Source organism: Gouania willdenowi, chromosome 3 (assembly GCF_900634775.1).
Source record: "Gouania willdenowi chromosome 3, fGouWil2.1, whole genome shotgun sequence".
Classification (NCBI taxonomy): Eukaryota; Metazoa; Chordata; class Actinopteri; order Blenniiformes; family Gobiesocidae; genus Gouania; species Gouania willdenowi.
Genome location: NC_041046.1, coordinates 28647542 through 28659915, shown reverse-complemented (window position 1 = coordinate 28659915; position 12374 = coordinate 28647542). Strand labels below are relative to the sequence as shown.

General features: G+C 37.1%; 1 protein-coding gene across 1 annotated transcript in view; it reads left to right on the top strand.

The window, feature by feature from the left end:
* The window catches only part of mical2a (microtubule associated monooxygenase, calponin and LIM domain containing 2a), a 37731-nt gene extending 25745 nt beyond the window's left edge, over positions 1-11986 (top strand). Inside the window, 12 exon segments of the mRNA XM_028477178.1 lie at positions 319-518; positions 1373-1476; positions 1587-1655; positions 1742-1876; positions 2121-2231; positions 3747-4013; positions 5061-5168; positions 7083-7263; positions 7918-7994; positions 8925-9015; positions 10427-10487; positions 11387-11986. Of these exon segments, the coding sequence (XP_028332979.1) occupies positions 319-518; positions 1373-1476; positions 1587-1655; positions 1742-1876; positions 2121-2231; positions 3747-4013; positions 5061-5168; positions 7083-7263; positions 7918-7994; positions 8925-9015; positions 10427-10485 (1402 nt within the window). The 3' untranslated portion in view covers positions 10486-10487; positions 11387-11986.
* The last annotated feature ends 388 nt before the right edge of the window (positions 11987-12374 follow it).

Sequence of the window (12374 nt, the reverse complement as noted above, 5' to 3'; positions counted from 1 at the left end):
TAAAGTTTGACTCAGTTATGTCGAGTTATAGTTCTTCAATTACCACAGCAAGATTAATTCAGATCAGATTTGGATTGTGGATTTCACTGCGATGTTTTAAAAAAATAGGGTGCCCAGCCATTCGGATCTACTGTGTCATTATTATTGGGGGTAGACATTTCTTAAAGGCCTTTAAAGTGTAAATGATCATGGTACCATTGATCTAGATAGCTGCCAATATCTGTCAAAGTGATATTTGGTATACATTATTGGCAGAGGTTTTGCTCCGAGCGCTCTTGTTTTGCACGTTTCTTAAACCGTATGTATTTCCTTTAACAGAGATTTTGAGTCATTAAATGAAGAGGATCACATTGCAAACCTCCAGCTGGCTTTCGACATTGGTGAGCGTGAATTTGGGATCCAATCGTTTACCTCTGCGAAGGAGCTGAGCGCAGACGAGGAGCCAGATAAGAGCAAGATGGTCACCTACCTGTCCAAGTTCTATGAGCTGTTTAGAGGAACACCTTTACCTGCATCAGGTACTCTTCTTTTTACTTTATCTTAGCTAACTTTTAACAGCTTTTTTGGCAGCCAACCCAAAATATGGAGTATTGGTCAACCATGGTAGAATTTTCACAATCACTTGGGGGCCCCTGTTCATCTGTTTGGTGCTGGCCTGGCTCTCGTGCTGGGGTGGCTAGTTAAAATGCAGTCTTTAAAAAAAAAAAAAAAATAATTATTATTCACCTATTTATTTATTTTCCCTCAGGGAAAAATAAATCATCTTAAATCTTCTTGCCATTTTCTCTATTTCTTTTATTTTCACAGTTTTTTATTTGTGTATATATTCTTCTCTTAATTTTGTTTTGGTTTTCACTGTTTTATCAGTGTTTTGTATTATGTTGTGTTTGTGTTGGTCCAGCATTTTGCAAAATACAAACATTAAAAGGATCCTCCACTGTTTTTACAAATGTGGCGTAAAACCTTTGAAATGTCCTCATTAGAAGATCTATGCCTAACAAAACATATTCTTTTGCACCATATTTGTTTTTATTTAACTTTTAAAACTGGGACTACTTTACCCTGTAGGCCGCCATGTTTAAATGACGTCTTCGATGATGCGAAACGCCCTTTTCGTCCATTGAGTTCTATAGGAGTGAAACGTTCAGGATCATTTAGTAGTTTTTTCAGTTAAAATGACAACTCAAAAAAGGTAAAGTAGTCCCATTTTTAAAAGTTATTAAAACGGATTTGGTGCAAAATAATAATAAGAACATTTCAAAGATTTTAGGCCATATTTGTAAAAACAGTGGAGGATCCCTTTAAAAGAGGTCTATTTTACAGAAAAGCAATGTGATGGCTTTAATAAATGTGCTCCTGTATTATGCTGCAGGTTCCAGAGAGGTGGATGAAAACAATGAAGATTATCCATCTAAAGACTTGAGAAATAATAACAATGTACCCAGTTTTGCACTGCCTAGGAAACGAGTTCCAAAGGTAACTTCATTTTGAAATGACTGAATGCAATGTATTACTGCTACAAATGTCTCCATGTTTATCTTTTCTTCAGTTAATTTTTAATTAGAATATATTTTTTATGAACACAGGACGAGAAGAAATCAGATGGTTTGGACCCCATTTACAAACGGAGGCGAAAGTTTTGTTATCTTGAGGAGGTTTGTGATTATTCAGTTTAGAGTGTCAAGGCCATATATTTGTCTAGTGTTTTCATTATTTCTGAATGTTGTCTTTCTGTTTTTAGGCCACTAATCTGTCCAGCAATGGCTCCCTGGTACGAGACGCGTCAGAACCCAAAGAGAACAAAGTGCGCTCAATGGCTTCACAGCTGCTTGCCAAGTTTGAAAACAAGCCAACGAATGCCCTTCACAGAACATCGGTAAACAATAGATATTTTACCTTCTTTGTTTCGTGAAAACAGTCTTTATTTACAAATCGTGACTTGTTTGCACTCACCGCTATAGCCTGCCACTATTTGTTCTGTCATTCTAATATTGTTTCTTCATGTACTTAATAATTACCTGCTCATTCTCTATATGTTCATCTTTACCGTTTATATTTTCACCCAACTTTTCTATTCCTGTTTTTTTTCTTCCAACCCTCTTTCAAACCTCTCTGTAAAGTCTCAATCAGACTGTGAGGAGTCCTTTCTGCTTCATACATTCAGCCTGACTGAGAGCAAACCTGTTAAAGTAGGACCTCCAGTCCTACCCAAACCTCGGCCTGTGACACAGGTAGTCTGCAGCGCTGTCAACTGTGCAAATCTGTGTGAAAAACCCTAGAAAAGAAACCCTAAATCTTACCAGTATGTTCCCTGCTCAGGCAAATTACTGGGATTCTAACCTGTCCCATTAACCTTGAACACTGTATTTTGTGTAAACATAAAGTAGCAGTTTCCCATTAGAGGGCAGTGAAATATTAGTATTTCTGTTTTCACTCCTGAATGGTTTGAACACATAATTTCACTGCAGAACACAGATTTGCATTGTCAAGAATGGATACATGACCTTTTTACAGGATTGTATATCTTAAATGGTACACTGTATAAATATATTATTACCTAGTTAGTTCAAAAACTGTAATTTCTCTAATTTCACCAATTTAAAGTGTATTTTAAACATTCAAACTTGTAATTGTTTTCTTTTAAAGAAACAATCAAAATTCCTCCAAAATCGCGCATTAGTGTGTTTTGAAGTTATTTCAAGACTGACAATTCAGTATTTTATATTCAGTCAAGCATCTCAAAGCAGCAAGCTAGTATTTAACTCGATCTAGTTAACAATGTAAACAGTTTACTGATTTAACCTAAAGAATTATACAGACACATTACTAACTCTACAGATTAAAGCTGATATCCGGAGTTTCTGAGAAACGTCTCGATGTCCCGCCCTAAACAACCTCACTTCCTCCCACTGCCTCTCCCAATCTACCAGAAGCCACGCCTCTACTTTTCCGCACGAGCATCGCGGAGCATAACAAGGTCACTTCGGGTCGCATTGATATAGGTCTATGGCTTAGGTAACAACCAAACTCATATTTCCCTGTTTGTTGTTGTGACCTTGTTTCCGTGCACAGTTCCGCATTCACTTGGATTGACAGTCGCAAAAACAGGAAGTCAAAGCCTATTGGCTGGGTGCAGTCGGCGATTGTTTCCATTTGTACAGGGGACTATATGACGAAGGAGGGACTTTTATACATTAATGTATATGAATGACCACCAGCAGTAGACCATAGTAAAAGACTAGTTAGGTATTTTTTTGCTTTTCAAAAGAATGATACATAAACATAAATTTCTCAGAAACTCCGGATATCAGCTTTAAGTAAAAGCTTGTTTTTTATTGTTGAAGTCAAACACAAAGTGTAAAGAATCACCTAAAGTTAGTTTTATTCTGATTCGGCTGTAGGCTGTTGAAGTACAGCTCTCACATGTCACACTGCTGCTCCTCTTCATATCTTCACAATAAAAAAACAACTACTTTGTTAAGCAATCCAAAAACATGACAGGATCGTGTAACTTTGGATAGGCACACACACACTCACAAACACACACTGACCCTGTAATTTATTACCTATGCATTTAGACTTCTATGTTATGCTAGTAATGTCTATGACAGGGAAGGGTTATACTTTAAATGGCTGGCAGCACTGTAGAATCCATGCTGCCTTTGTTTGTTTAAATGATTGTCATTCTTTGAATAGACGAGTGTTTGTTAAAGCATTATAAAGCCTGTTTGTATGATCCCTTTCAGTTTGAAGTCAGTATCAGAAAAGCAGCAGAGCACTTAGTCCACCTTCCTCCAAAGACTCTGACCCAATCAGAGCTGCAGCCTCTTTCCCAGCATCCCTTTTCTCTCGTGAAGCTCAGACATGTTGATCAAACACCCACAGAGACCAAGCCCGAGTCTCAGCCCGAGAATTCCGACCTCCCTCCTTCCCCTCCCTCCTTCAACTCCGCTATCAATTTCATGTCAAGAGTCCTCCACCGCCTCAGGGAGGTGGACGAACACGTCTTTGAGGTGAACTCTTTCCTCCTTATAGTCACGTGTCTGTTTTCCTCTTCCTTTGTCTTTCCTTTGTGCTGCATGCTATGACCTGAGTGAATGCTTGATTGTATATTTTTGTCCTGATTATACATTTAGCTTTGTGTAGTGTGTATTCAGATGGTGAGGTCATCCTCCTATTTATTCAGCTCCACAAAAATGGTAAGAACAGGCCTGTAGAGTTGGCACGAGCTGAGACGGACAAACAGTCAGATTACTGGCTGCTTTGAGTCATTGTGGGACATACTGGCCAACCCTTTGATTTCAATTTAGAAAAAAAATTGTAAAAGGATCCTCAAGAGAACAGACAGGTAGCCTGAAAACTAAATATAAAACATATTTTAAGTTTAGCATTCAATTGTAAATGACAGTTTTCAAAGGATTTCAATTACAATTCCAAAGTAAATTATCTGGACTCGATTACAATTCAATTACATGTACCACAGCAACACGTGTTTTAAATTACAATTAGTCATCACTTATTTACCCTTTCAAGAAAATTAGGACATGTTTTTTTTTTTTATTTAGGCCCATTTATCAATTCATTATATACAATTAGATAATATAGGAAAAAAGGGATTTTCTCTAATACAGGTTTAAATTGATAATCAGTTTGTATATCAGAACATATTGTTTTATAAGTTATCTAAATTTCCTACAGTTTTTTTTTTTAGATGGAGAAATAAAGTTAATTCATACAGTTTTGTCAGATCTGTGTGGTTCTCTGTTCTGTATGACTTAACACATCAAGTGGGGCGTGTGAGTAATAATAAGGCAGCTTTCATTCCTCACAGCGGCGTTATTGTCCCGCTCCGAACAATAAACACTCAGCTGTTCAATCCTGTGTTCTCTTGAGAAAGTCCTACATAAAGATCTTCCGTCATTAACATTGCACTGCTTATTACATGGAGGTTAGTTTTTCTGGTTATGTCTGCCCTCAGACAACTGCACTATTGTGTGTGTGTGTGTGTCTCTGTGCTGAGGCGGTGGATATAACTTCTTTTTGTTCCTGTGTTCTTGCAGAAAAAAGCTCAAACTCAGCACGTTAGGGAGTTTCATACAAAGAGCATAAAGGAAAAAGGTGTTCACCTTAGTGGGTTGTTCTCAGGCGACAACTCAGCTGCACTCAAGGTGACTCCATCCAGTCTGTGTTATGGTCACTCTGTGGCATGGTTTGCATCATCAAAACCATTTGCTTGAAAAAAACACATCCTGTTTAGCATGTGTGGATTACTAAAACAGCACTGTGTATCAATTTCAACATTATATTTGCACAGCACATTAAACCTACTGCTAGACGGTTATGACTTACCGCTCTGCTGAGAAGACATATACTTTGTAAAAGCCTTGTGCTTTGTTTGCTAGATTGGTTTCAATTGCTTTGTTTCCTTGTGCTGTTGAGGAGTGGGAGAAGTGTGTGTTTGTGGGTTTTTGCAGCTCCACCCTCACAAACAATCTGCTACAAGTCAACAACCAGATGTGACAAAAACATTCACACAAGTGTAACCTAAAGAAACACATCTAAAGGCATTTTGGGAATAAGTATTTACATTTACTTCCTTAGTGGTTGGAAGACTTTCCAGTGGACTGGGCCATTATAACATTAGTGGTTCCCAACCTTTTTTGGGTCGTGAACCCATTTTGACAGAATTAGAAGTAGTTTATGATCGTGTTTATTAAAATGCGACACAAATACAGAGTAGCAACAACACAATTTTTTTCTAACAGGATTTATATTTGAGAAAATATTTGATATTTTTGATATATTGTGTGTGATATGGTAATGTGAAAAAGAGAGATAATTTTAAACATTTAAAAATACAATTTTGGGCCACATGGGGGCCACAATCTCAAGGTTGAAAAACACTGAGCCAAACCATTACATTGTAGCTCTGATTGTGTGTTGAGTGTTGTTGTCATGCTGAAAGTCTTATCACTGCCTGTATTTGGCTCCACCCATCATCCTATTTACTCATCTGACCCGCCTCCCTGTCACTGCTGAACAGAAACATCCCCATTGCATGATGCTGCCACCACCATATCACATGATGGGAATAATGTTCTTATGTTAATGTGAAATGTTAGCCCTCCGCTACACATGGCATTTTAGATTTACTTTAAAAAGTTAATTTTTGGTATTATTTTTCTTGTTTGGTTTTTCCTCAAAATTGAGACACAGTGTCAAACTGAAAACAAGGCTTTTTAACGATGGCTTTCTTCTTGCCACACCCATAAAGGTCAGATTAGTCGAGTGTATGACTGATCGTTGGGTGTCTGCAGTATTACTGTGGGCCTCCTGGCTGCTTCTCTGACCAATGCTCTCCCGTCAGTTTAGACCTCATGTCTTGGTAGGTTTGCTTTGGTACAGATGTTTAAAGTTTGAGATTTTTTAAATAACTTAACCCTGCTTTAACTTCTCCATAACTTAGTCGCTGATCTGTCTGCTGTGTTTGTTAGTTTTTATAATGTTTTCATAATGTTTGTTCACAAATGTTCTCTAGACCTTCACAGAACAGCTGTATTTATACTGAGGTTACGTTGCACACATGTGGAGTTTATTTACTAATTAGATGACTTCTGAAGGCACGTGGACTAGATTTTATTTTGGGGTATCCATCAGAGTAAAGAGGGCTGAATACTTTTGCACCTCACACTTTTTGGTTTAAAATTTAAAAAAAAATGCTGAACACCATTATTCTACACTTTCTACAAATATTTGTTGTTGTGTAAGTTTATCATATTAAACCTTAATAGAATGTCTTTACATTTGTGGTTGTTTACTTTGACACACCGTAGAAACGTTTATGAATATTTAAACAAACCAGTGTATTAGAGGAAAAAAGTATTATAATAATGCATTGAAAATCAAACCTAAAAAGAAATGGGTAATTTCTAAAGCCTATAGAACAATAATATTAGAAAATAGAAATACAAACATGTACTTTTGTGTGTTCAGATTATTGCTGAGTGGATAACTTTTACAATGCAGTGCTGATCTTCTTATCTGCTGTTATTATTTCACAGCTTTTCTTTCCTGTTTTCCAGGCTGGCTCCACTCGACGGACGTTTTCTCACTCGGGCGACAAGTGTCACTCATGCGAGAAGCGTGTTTACATGGTGGAGAGGGTCTGTGCCGAGGGGCTCTATTTCCACAGGGAGTGTTTTCGCTGTTCGACCTGCGGCTGTGCTCTGCGACAGGGAGCTCACGCCTTTCACTCTGAGAAAGGTGTGTTTCTATTCATGGCACCGCTGCTTCCTTCAGGGCCAACGTGTATAATCATGGTGGTGGTTCTCCGTCACAGGTGTGCAGGTTCCTGGTTATTTATAGACTGGTTTAAAAGACAGACAATAATCTACACTTGTGTGTATAAAACTTCCCTAAGTTTTTATTGTTGAATGTATTTTTCATGTTTTAACAAAGTTTGAGTTCATAGGAAACAGGACACCAAGAGTGTATGCTTCTACCACAGATACAGGGCTGACCTATAGACCAGCATCCATTTCCTCTGATAAAGTGTTTTGTTTGATGAGAGGTGAATGTATCATCTATGATGTGGACTAAAGAAGATAAATCCTGGATTATTTGTAATTTGTTTGCTTGCGATAAACCTAAATCAGGCAAACAAAGCTAAGCAATGAAACCATTGTAAGGAAGTCTTTGTATGTTGCTGTTGTAAACATTTAAATGTGATTTGTGGATTGAAACTCAGCCGTAATAAGGCTCTGTGTGTTGGGCGATGGTTGGATGGATGGATGGATGGATGGATGCTTGTCCATAAGTATATTTCCTTTGGGCTCTGACAATTCAAAGATGTAAAAATAATTTCCTGTCAAAAATCTTTCTTATTTTTGCTCATTCGTTCTTTTTTTTTTTTTACAGGAACATTGTTCTGCAAACTTCACTTTGATCAGCAAAATAATGTGACAAACCTGCGGAGGAGTTTTTCTCAACGCTTAGTGAGTACTTTTCTCCAATGATTAGTGTAAAGCACGTGTCAAACTCAAGATTTCAGTGAAATGTTTTTGCTTTTCATTCTGTATGTTCTTTAATAAATGCTTGCACATTGAGTTTTAAACAGAAAGTGCATTCATTTTTAAATTTGGAAATTAATAAAACAAGTTTGACAGCCCTGAAATAAAACATTCAGGAAAAAAAACTACCTGCAGATCTGAAATCAACCCACCCACATTAAATATTTGGGTGTCAAACCCAAGGCTTGCTTCCCCCAATCCGGCCCACCAAACAATCCTAGCGTCGATTTAGTTTGAACTAATAATTGCAGGGAAAATAAGAACTATAGCTTGTTGTTACTTATAATCATTTACACATGAAAGTGTTAAAATTGAAAATTCCACATTTATTACTGAACAAATGCTTGGATTTCTCTCGTTTGACCCACTTAAGATCGACCTGGCCCAAATGTGGCCCTTTAACTAAAATGAGTCTGACATGCTTTCGAGCATCCAATTCGGGCCGCTAGAGAAAGTAGAAATTACAGACAAAATGACCAAAATACTCAATTTGCATTGCTCACAGTTTTCCAATGCTTATATCATATGATGGAAGTCATTTCTGAATGCAAATTGTTGAAAGAAACCTCATCTTTTCCAAAATCCTGCAATTTTCCTCCAGATTTTGCCAAATTAAGTAAAAATTGGTCACAAAACAAGGACATTTAAATGTATCTTGTGCGGGAACAGATATCTACCACTTAATGCTTGAATAATGTCGATGCCTTACATACTTTACATGTCACTATACCTGGAAGTGCAAACTAGGGCACGTCAGTGTTAAAATGACTAATCGGCTCCTTTTTTAGATCAAACTGCTCTGTGTTTGGCCCCTGAAATAAAATGAGTCTAATTCTGTCTGTTTGTTCCTGGTAGAAGCAGCCTGAAGCTGAGGAGCAGCATGTCGCTAAAGAGGACATCTCCCTGTCCAGCAGTACGACACAGCAGCAGAGTAGCCCTGCAGCAGGTACCTTCAGCTCGTTTGTGAGGAAGCAGCTGAGCCGGCCTCTCAGTGTGGCTCTAGCTGTGTGTAATATCCCCTGTTATTTGTCCCGCCGCGTGCACGCTGCAGCACAGGCACTCACCGGCCACCTAAGGGACAACGCCCACGACTACACGTCTCTGTATGAGCTGCTGAGCATGGGCCTGCCCCTGCTGTTTGTTTTACAAGAAGTGCTGCTGCAGATGTACACAGAGCCAGTCCCTGATGGTCCCAGCTCTTTGCAGCCTCTACTGCAGTGGCTGCAGGAGAACATTGGTCACCACCTCATGTAGACTCAAGACAAAAAAAACACCAAAAAAAACCCAGAACACTTTGCTCTGTAGGTCAAGTAGCCAGAGTATTCCTATGATGTCAAAAGTGGACAAACACCTTGTCAATGTTTACGTACTCTTAGGATCACACTGTAGGGAAACATATTTATGGTTCTGTTTGTTTTTTACTTTTAGTTTGACTTATTATCAGGAAAGAAAAGCTGCAACCAAAGGAATTTGATGTGATTTTGCTGTGAAAGATGTTCAGTATTTGTTTGAATTAACAAAAATGTTGCATAAATGGGAACCCAACGTGCCACAGTGAGCATGTGATCGCTGTGGAGTTTACCAAAGTGCCTTAGACAGTTTATCCAGCTGAGAGTTTGTAACTTAGGCTCCGACTGACTAATCTGATGCACTTTATCTGTGAGGAATGTGTCACTGTAGCAGCAGTGATTGTACGTTTGTCTTCATCAGGGTTTCATCAAAACCAGCGCACACTTTATATTTTAGATATTTGTTTTTTAAATGGGAAACACCAAAGGATTTACATTGTCTAATCTATGAACTGCAGGGTGTTTCATTCTACTTTGCTGCCATCTACTGTTGATCCATGAACAGCTCAGCCTCTTTGAACAGTGTGTGAGGACTTTACAGAGGTTCATATTTACTGTAGACAAATACTGTTTCATTGTGTGTAGCCTTCTTGATGTTTGGAGAACATCTGCAGACCTCTTTGACCAGAAGCCACTTCTGCTTCCCGTCAGATACATTATACTTATTTTCAGTTCTCATAAAATAATATTTGCCGACAGCTTTTTATTATGAGTTTTTTTTTTTTTTTTTTTAAATATGCCAACTGACTGCATGCAGCATTAGCATTAGCTGCATGTCTTTTTTTTACAGTTCAGTGCAGAAGGAAAATTCTACTGCTTAAAAAAAAAATACCAAAGAACTCATTTTATAATATTCCCGTGAGACACCTGACAAAACAAAACAAAGTGACAACGTGTAACTGTTGCCAGGATCACACAACAGTGATTTGTTGTGTAAAAATGTTTCTACATTTGCACATTTGTTTTAAAATGTCTGTTTTTTGGTCCTGTGTTTCTTCCTGTGTTCAGCTGATGCCTGTTATGAGGTGTGTGAACCCGACGGATGGTTAGGACGAATGACGTTTTAAAGGTGATCACCTGCATGGTCACATGGTAGTTTGTGGCAGTAGTGATGTCTGTGCCTGCAGATGTTTATAATAAACGTGTCTGATGTGTTTGAACAGCACTCGCACAAAAAATGCTTCTCGTTTTTTTCTTTTTGGATGTTACATTAATTCTGGCTAAACTAGGTTTTAGGCTAATTTGACATGTTTTGGGAATGACTTAGTACTAACAGTTTGTTTGAGAACTAGATTCTAAATCTGCTTTTTTGGTTAACAGAAATGTGAAAGAGACATTGCTGCGGTGAAATACAAATATTACCTCTGTTATTTCATGTTTGGATTTTTTTAAAACACATTTACTTCATGAGAACAATCTGCAGCTAATGCTGTGTTCAGCTTAAAATCCTTCCCTATACTTTACACTAAGCTTAAAACAGAATATTACTGTACTTCAAATAAAATGATTAATGTTAAGATGAAAGAATCACCTATGAACCCAACAACTACGAAAAAAATATACAGAGGAAAAGTACTTTTTCATGGGGATATGCTCACCATCCATTTGTGATATATATATATATATATGTGTATAAATATATATATATATAATGCTGCATTAGGAATCCTAGTTGCTAAAGTGAAAACACAAAGGTTTTTCAGTAATTAAAAAAAAAAAACCTTTGTGTTTTTCAGATAAAGCCACATTTTAACAAAATCTTTCTAACTTTAATTTTTTAAAACAAAACGGCGATATTGAAAACCTTTAAACCTGACTTGCAACAATGATGGTTGATGAGCACCTTGTTTGTGTAATTCTTTGAGACAAACCTGCAGTGCTGATGTTTTAAAGTTCTCTTGATACTGACTCACTTGTGATTGAACTTATTACAAGCTTAACTCGTGTACTTCAAAATCCTGTTTCAAGGTGAAAGGGATTTTTTTTTTCCACTTCTGCAACAGAGGATCTTGCTTCACTGATGGGATCAGCGTCATCTCTGCAGCAGGCCTCAACTGCCAAATACGCTATGTATGTAAATATGCAATATATGGCACAGTTGCATGATGGGTAACAGAAGCTACTTTTGTTCAATTATGTAATTTTGTTATTTTTTCTGGTAAAATTGAAATTTTTGTAGTGTTCTTTACCTGGATGTCACAAACATTGACTTGACAAAGCCTGATGGATACATTGATGAAGGAACAATGAGAAAAGCTCAATTTTGTAAAATAAATGCATTAAATAATTTGTATTTCTATAAAAACTTAAATAAATTGTTCCCTCTGTTTAAAAAAGATCAAGCTTTAATAAAAACAAACAAAAAAAACTGATTTTCACTTTGGAAATGAATTAAGGATGATTGGGTTAATTGGGATTCATGGCTGTTTATTTACCAGTACCAGTCTGAACTGTGGAGACCTTGGTACAGCTGTTTGTTGTAAACAGTGGTGCGTTTCCTTTTTCTTTTCTTTTTTAGAATGCTGGACTAAGTCTGCAATAAAAGACTGATGATGATTATAACTTTAATTATTCAAGACAGGATTTTTTTTAGGAATCTGCTTTACGTGCAATACTTTTACCACACATTACCTTCCATTGGCAGAAACATAGTAACACAAATATGGTGTTAAAACTGTAGGAGCAGAAAGGATATTAAATGTAGAACTGATTTTTTTTTTTTCCCCCCCTTTTTTTTGTTTGTCCTGCTTAAAACGTAGAACTGCTTTAAATGTCGGACCTTTGAGTTTTTAAAAGCTGTGATTTGATAGTAGAAATGTCCTCAATTATTGGAGCTTTTGTGTTCTTGAACATCTTGGTTTCATGTTCTAACAATTATTTAAACATTTGATAATTCTAATATTGTTTTATTTATTTGAACTCACAATGACGGAAAACTGACTAAAGAAAACCTATT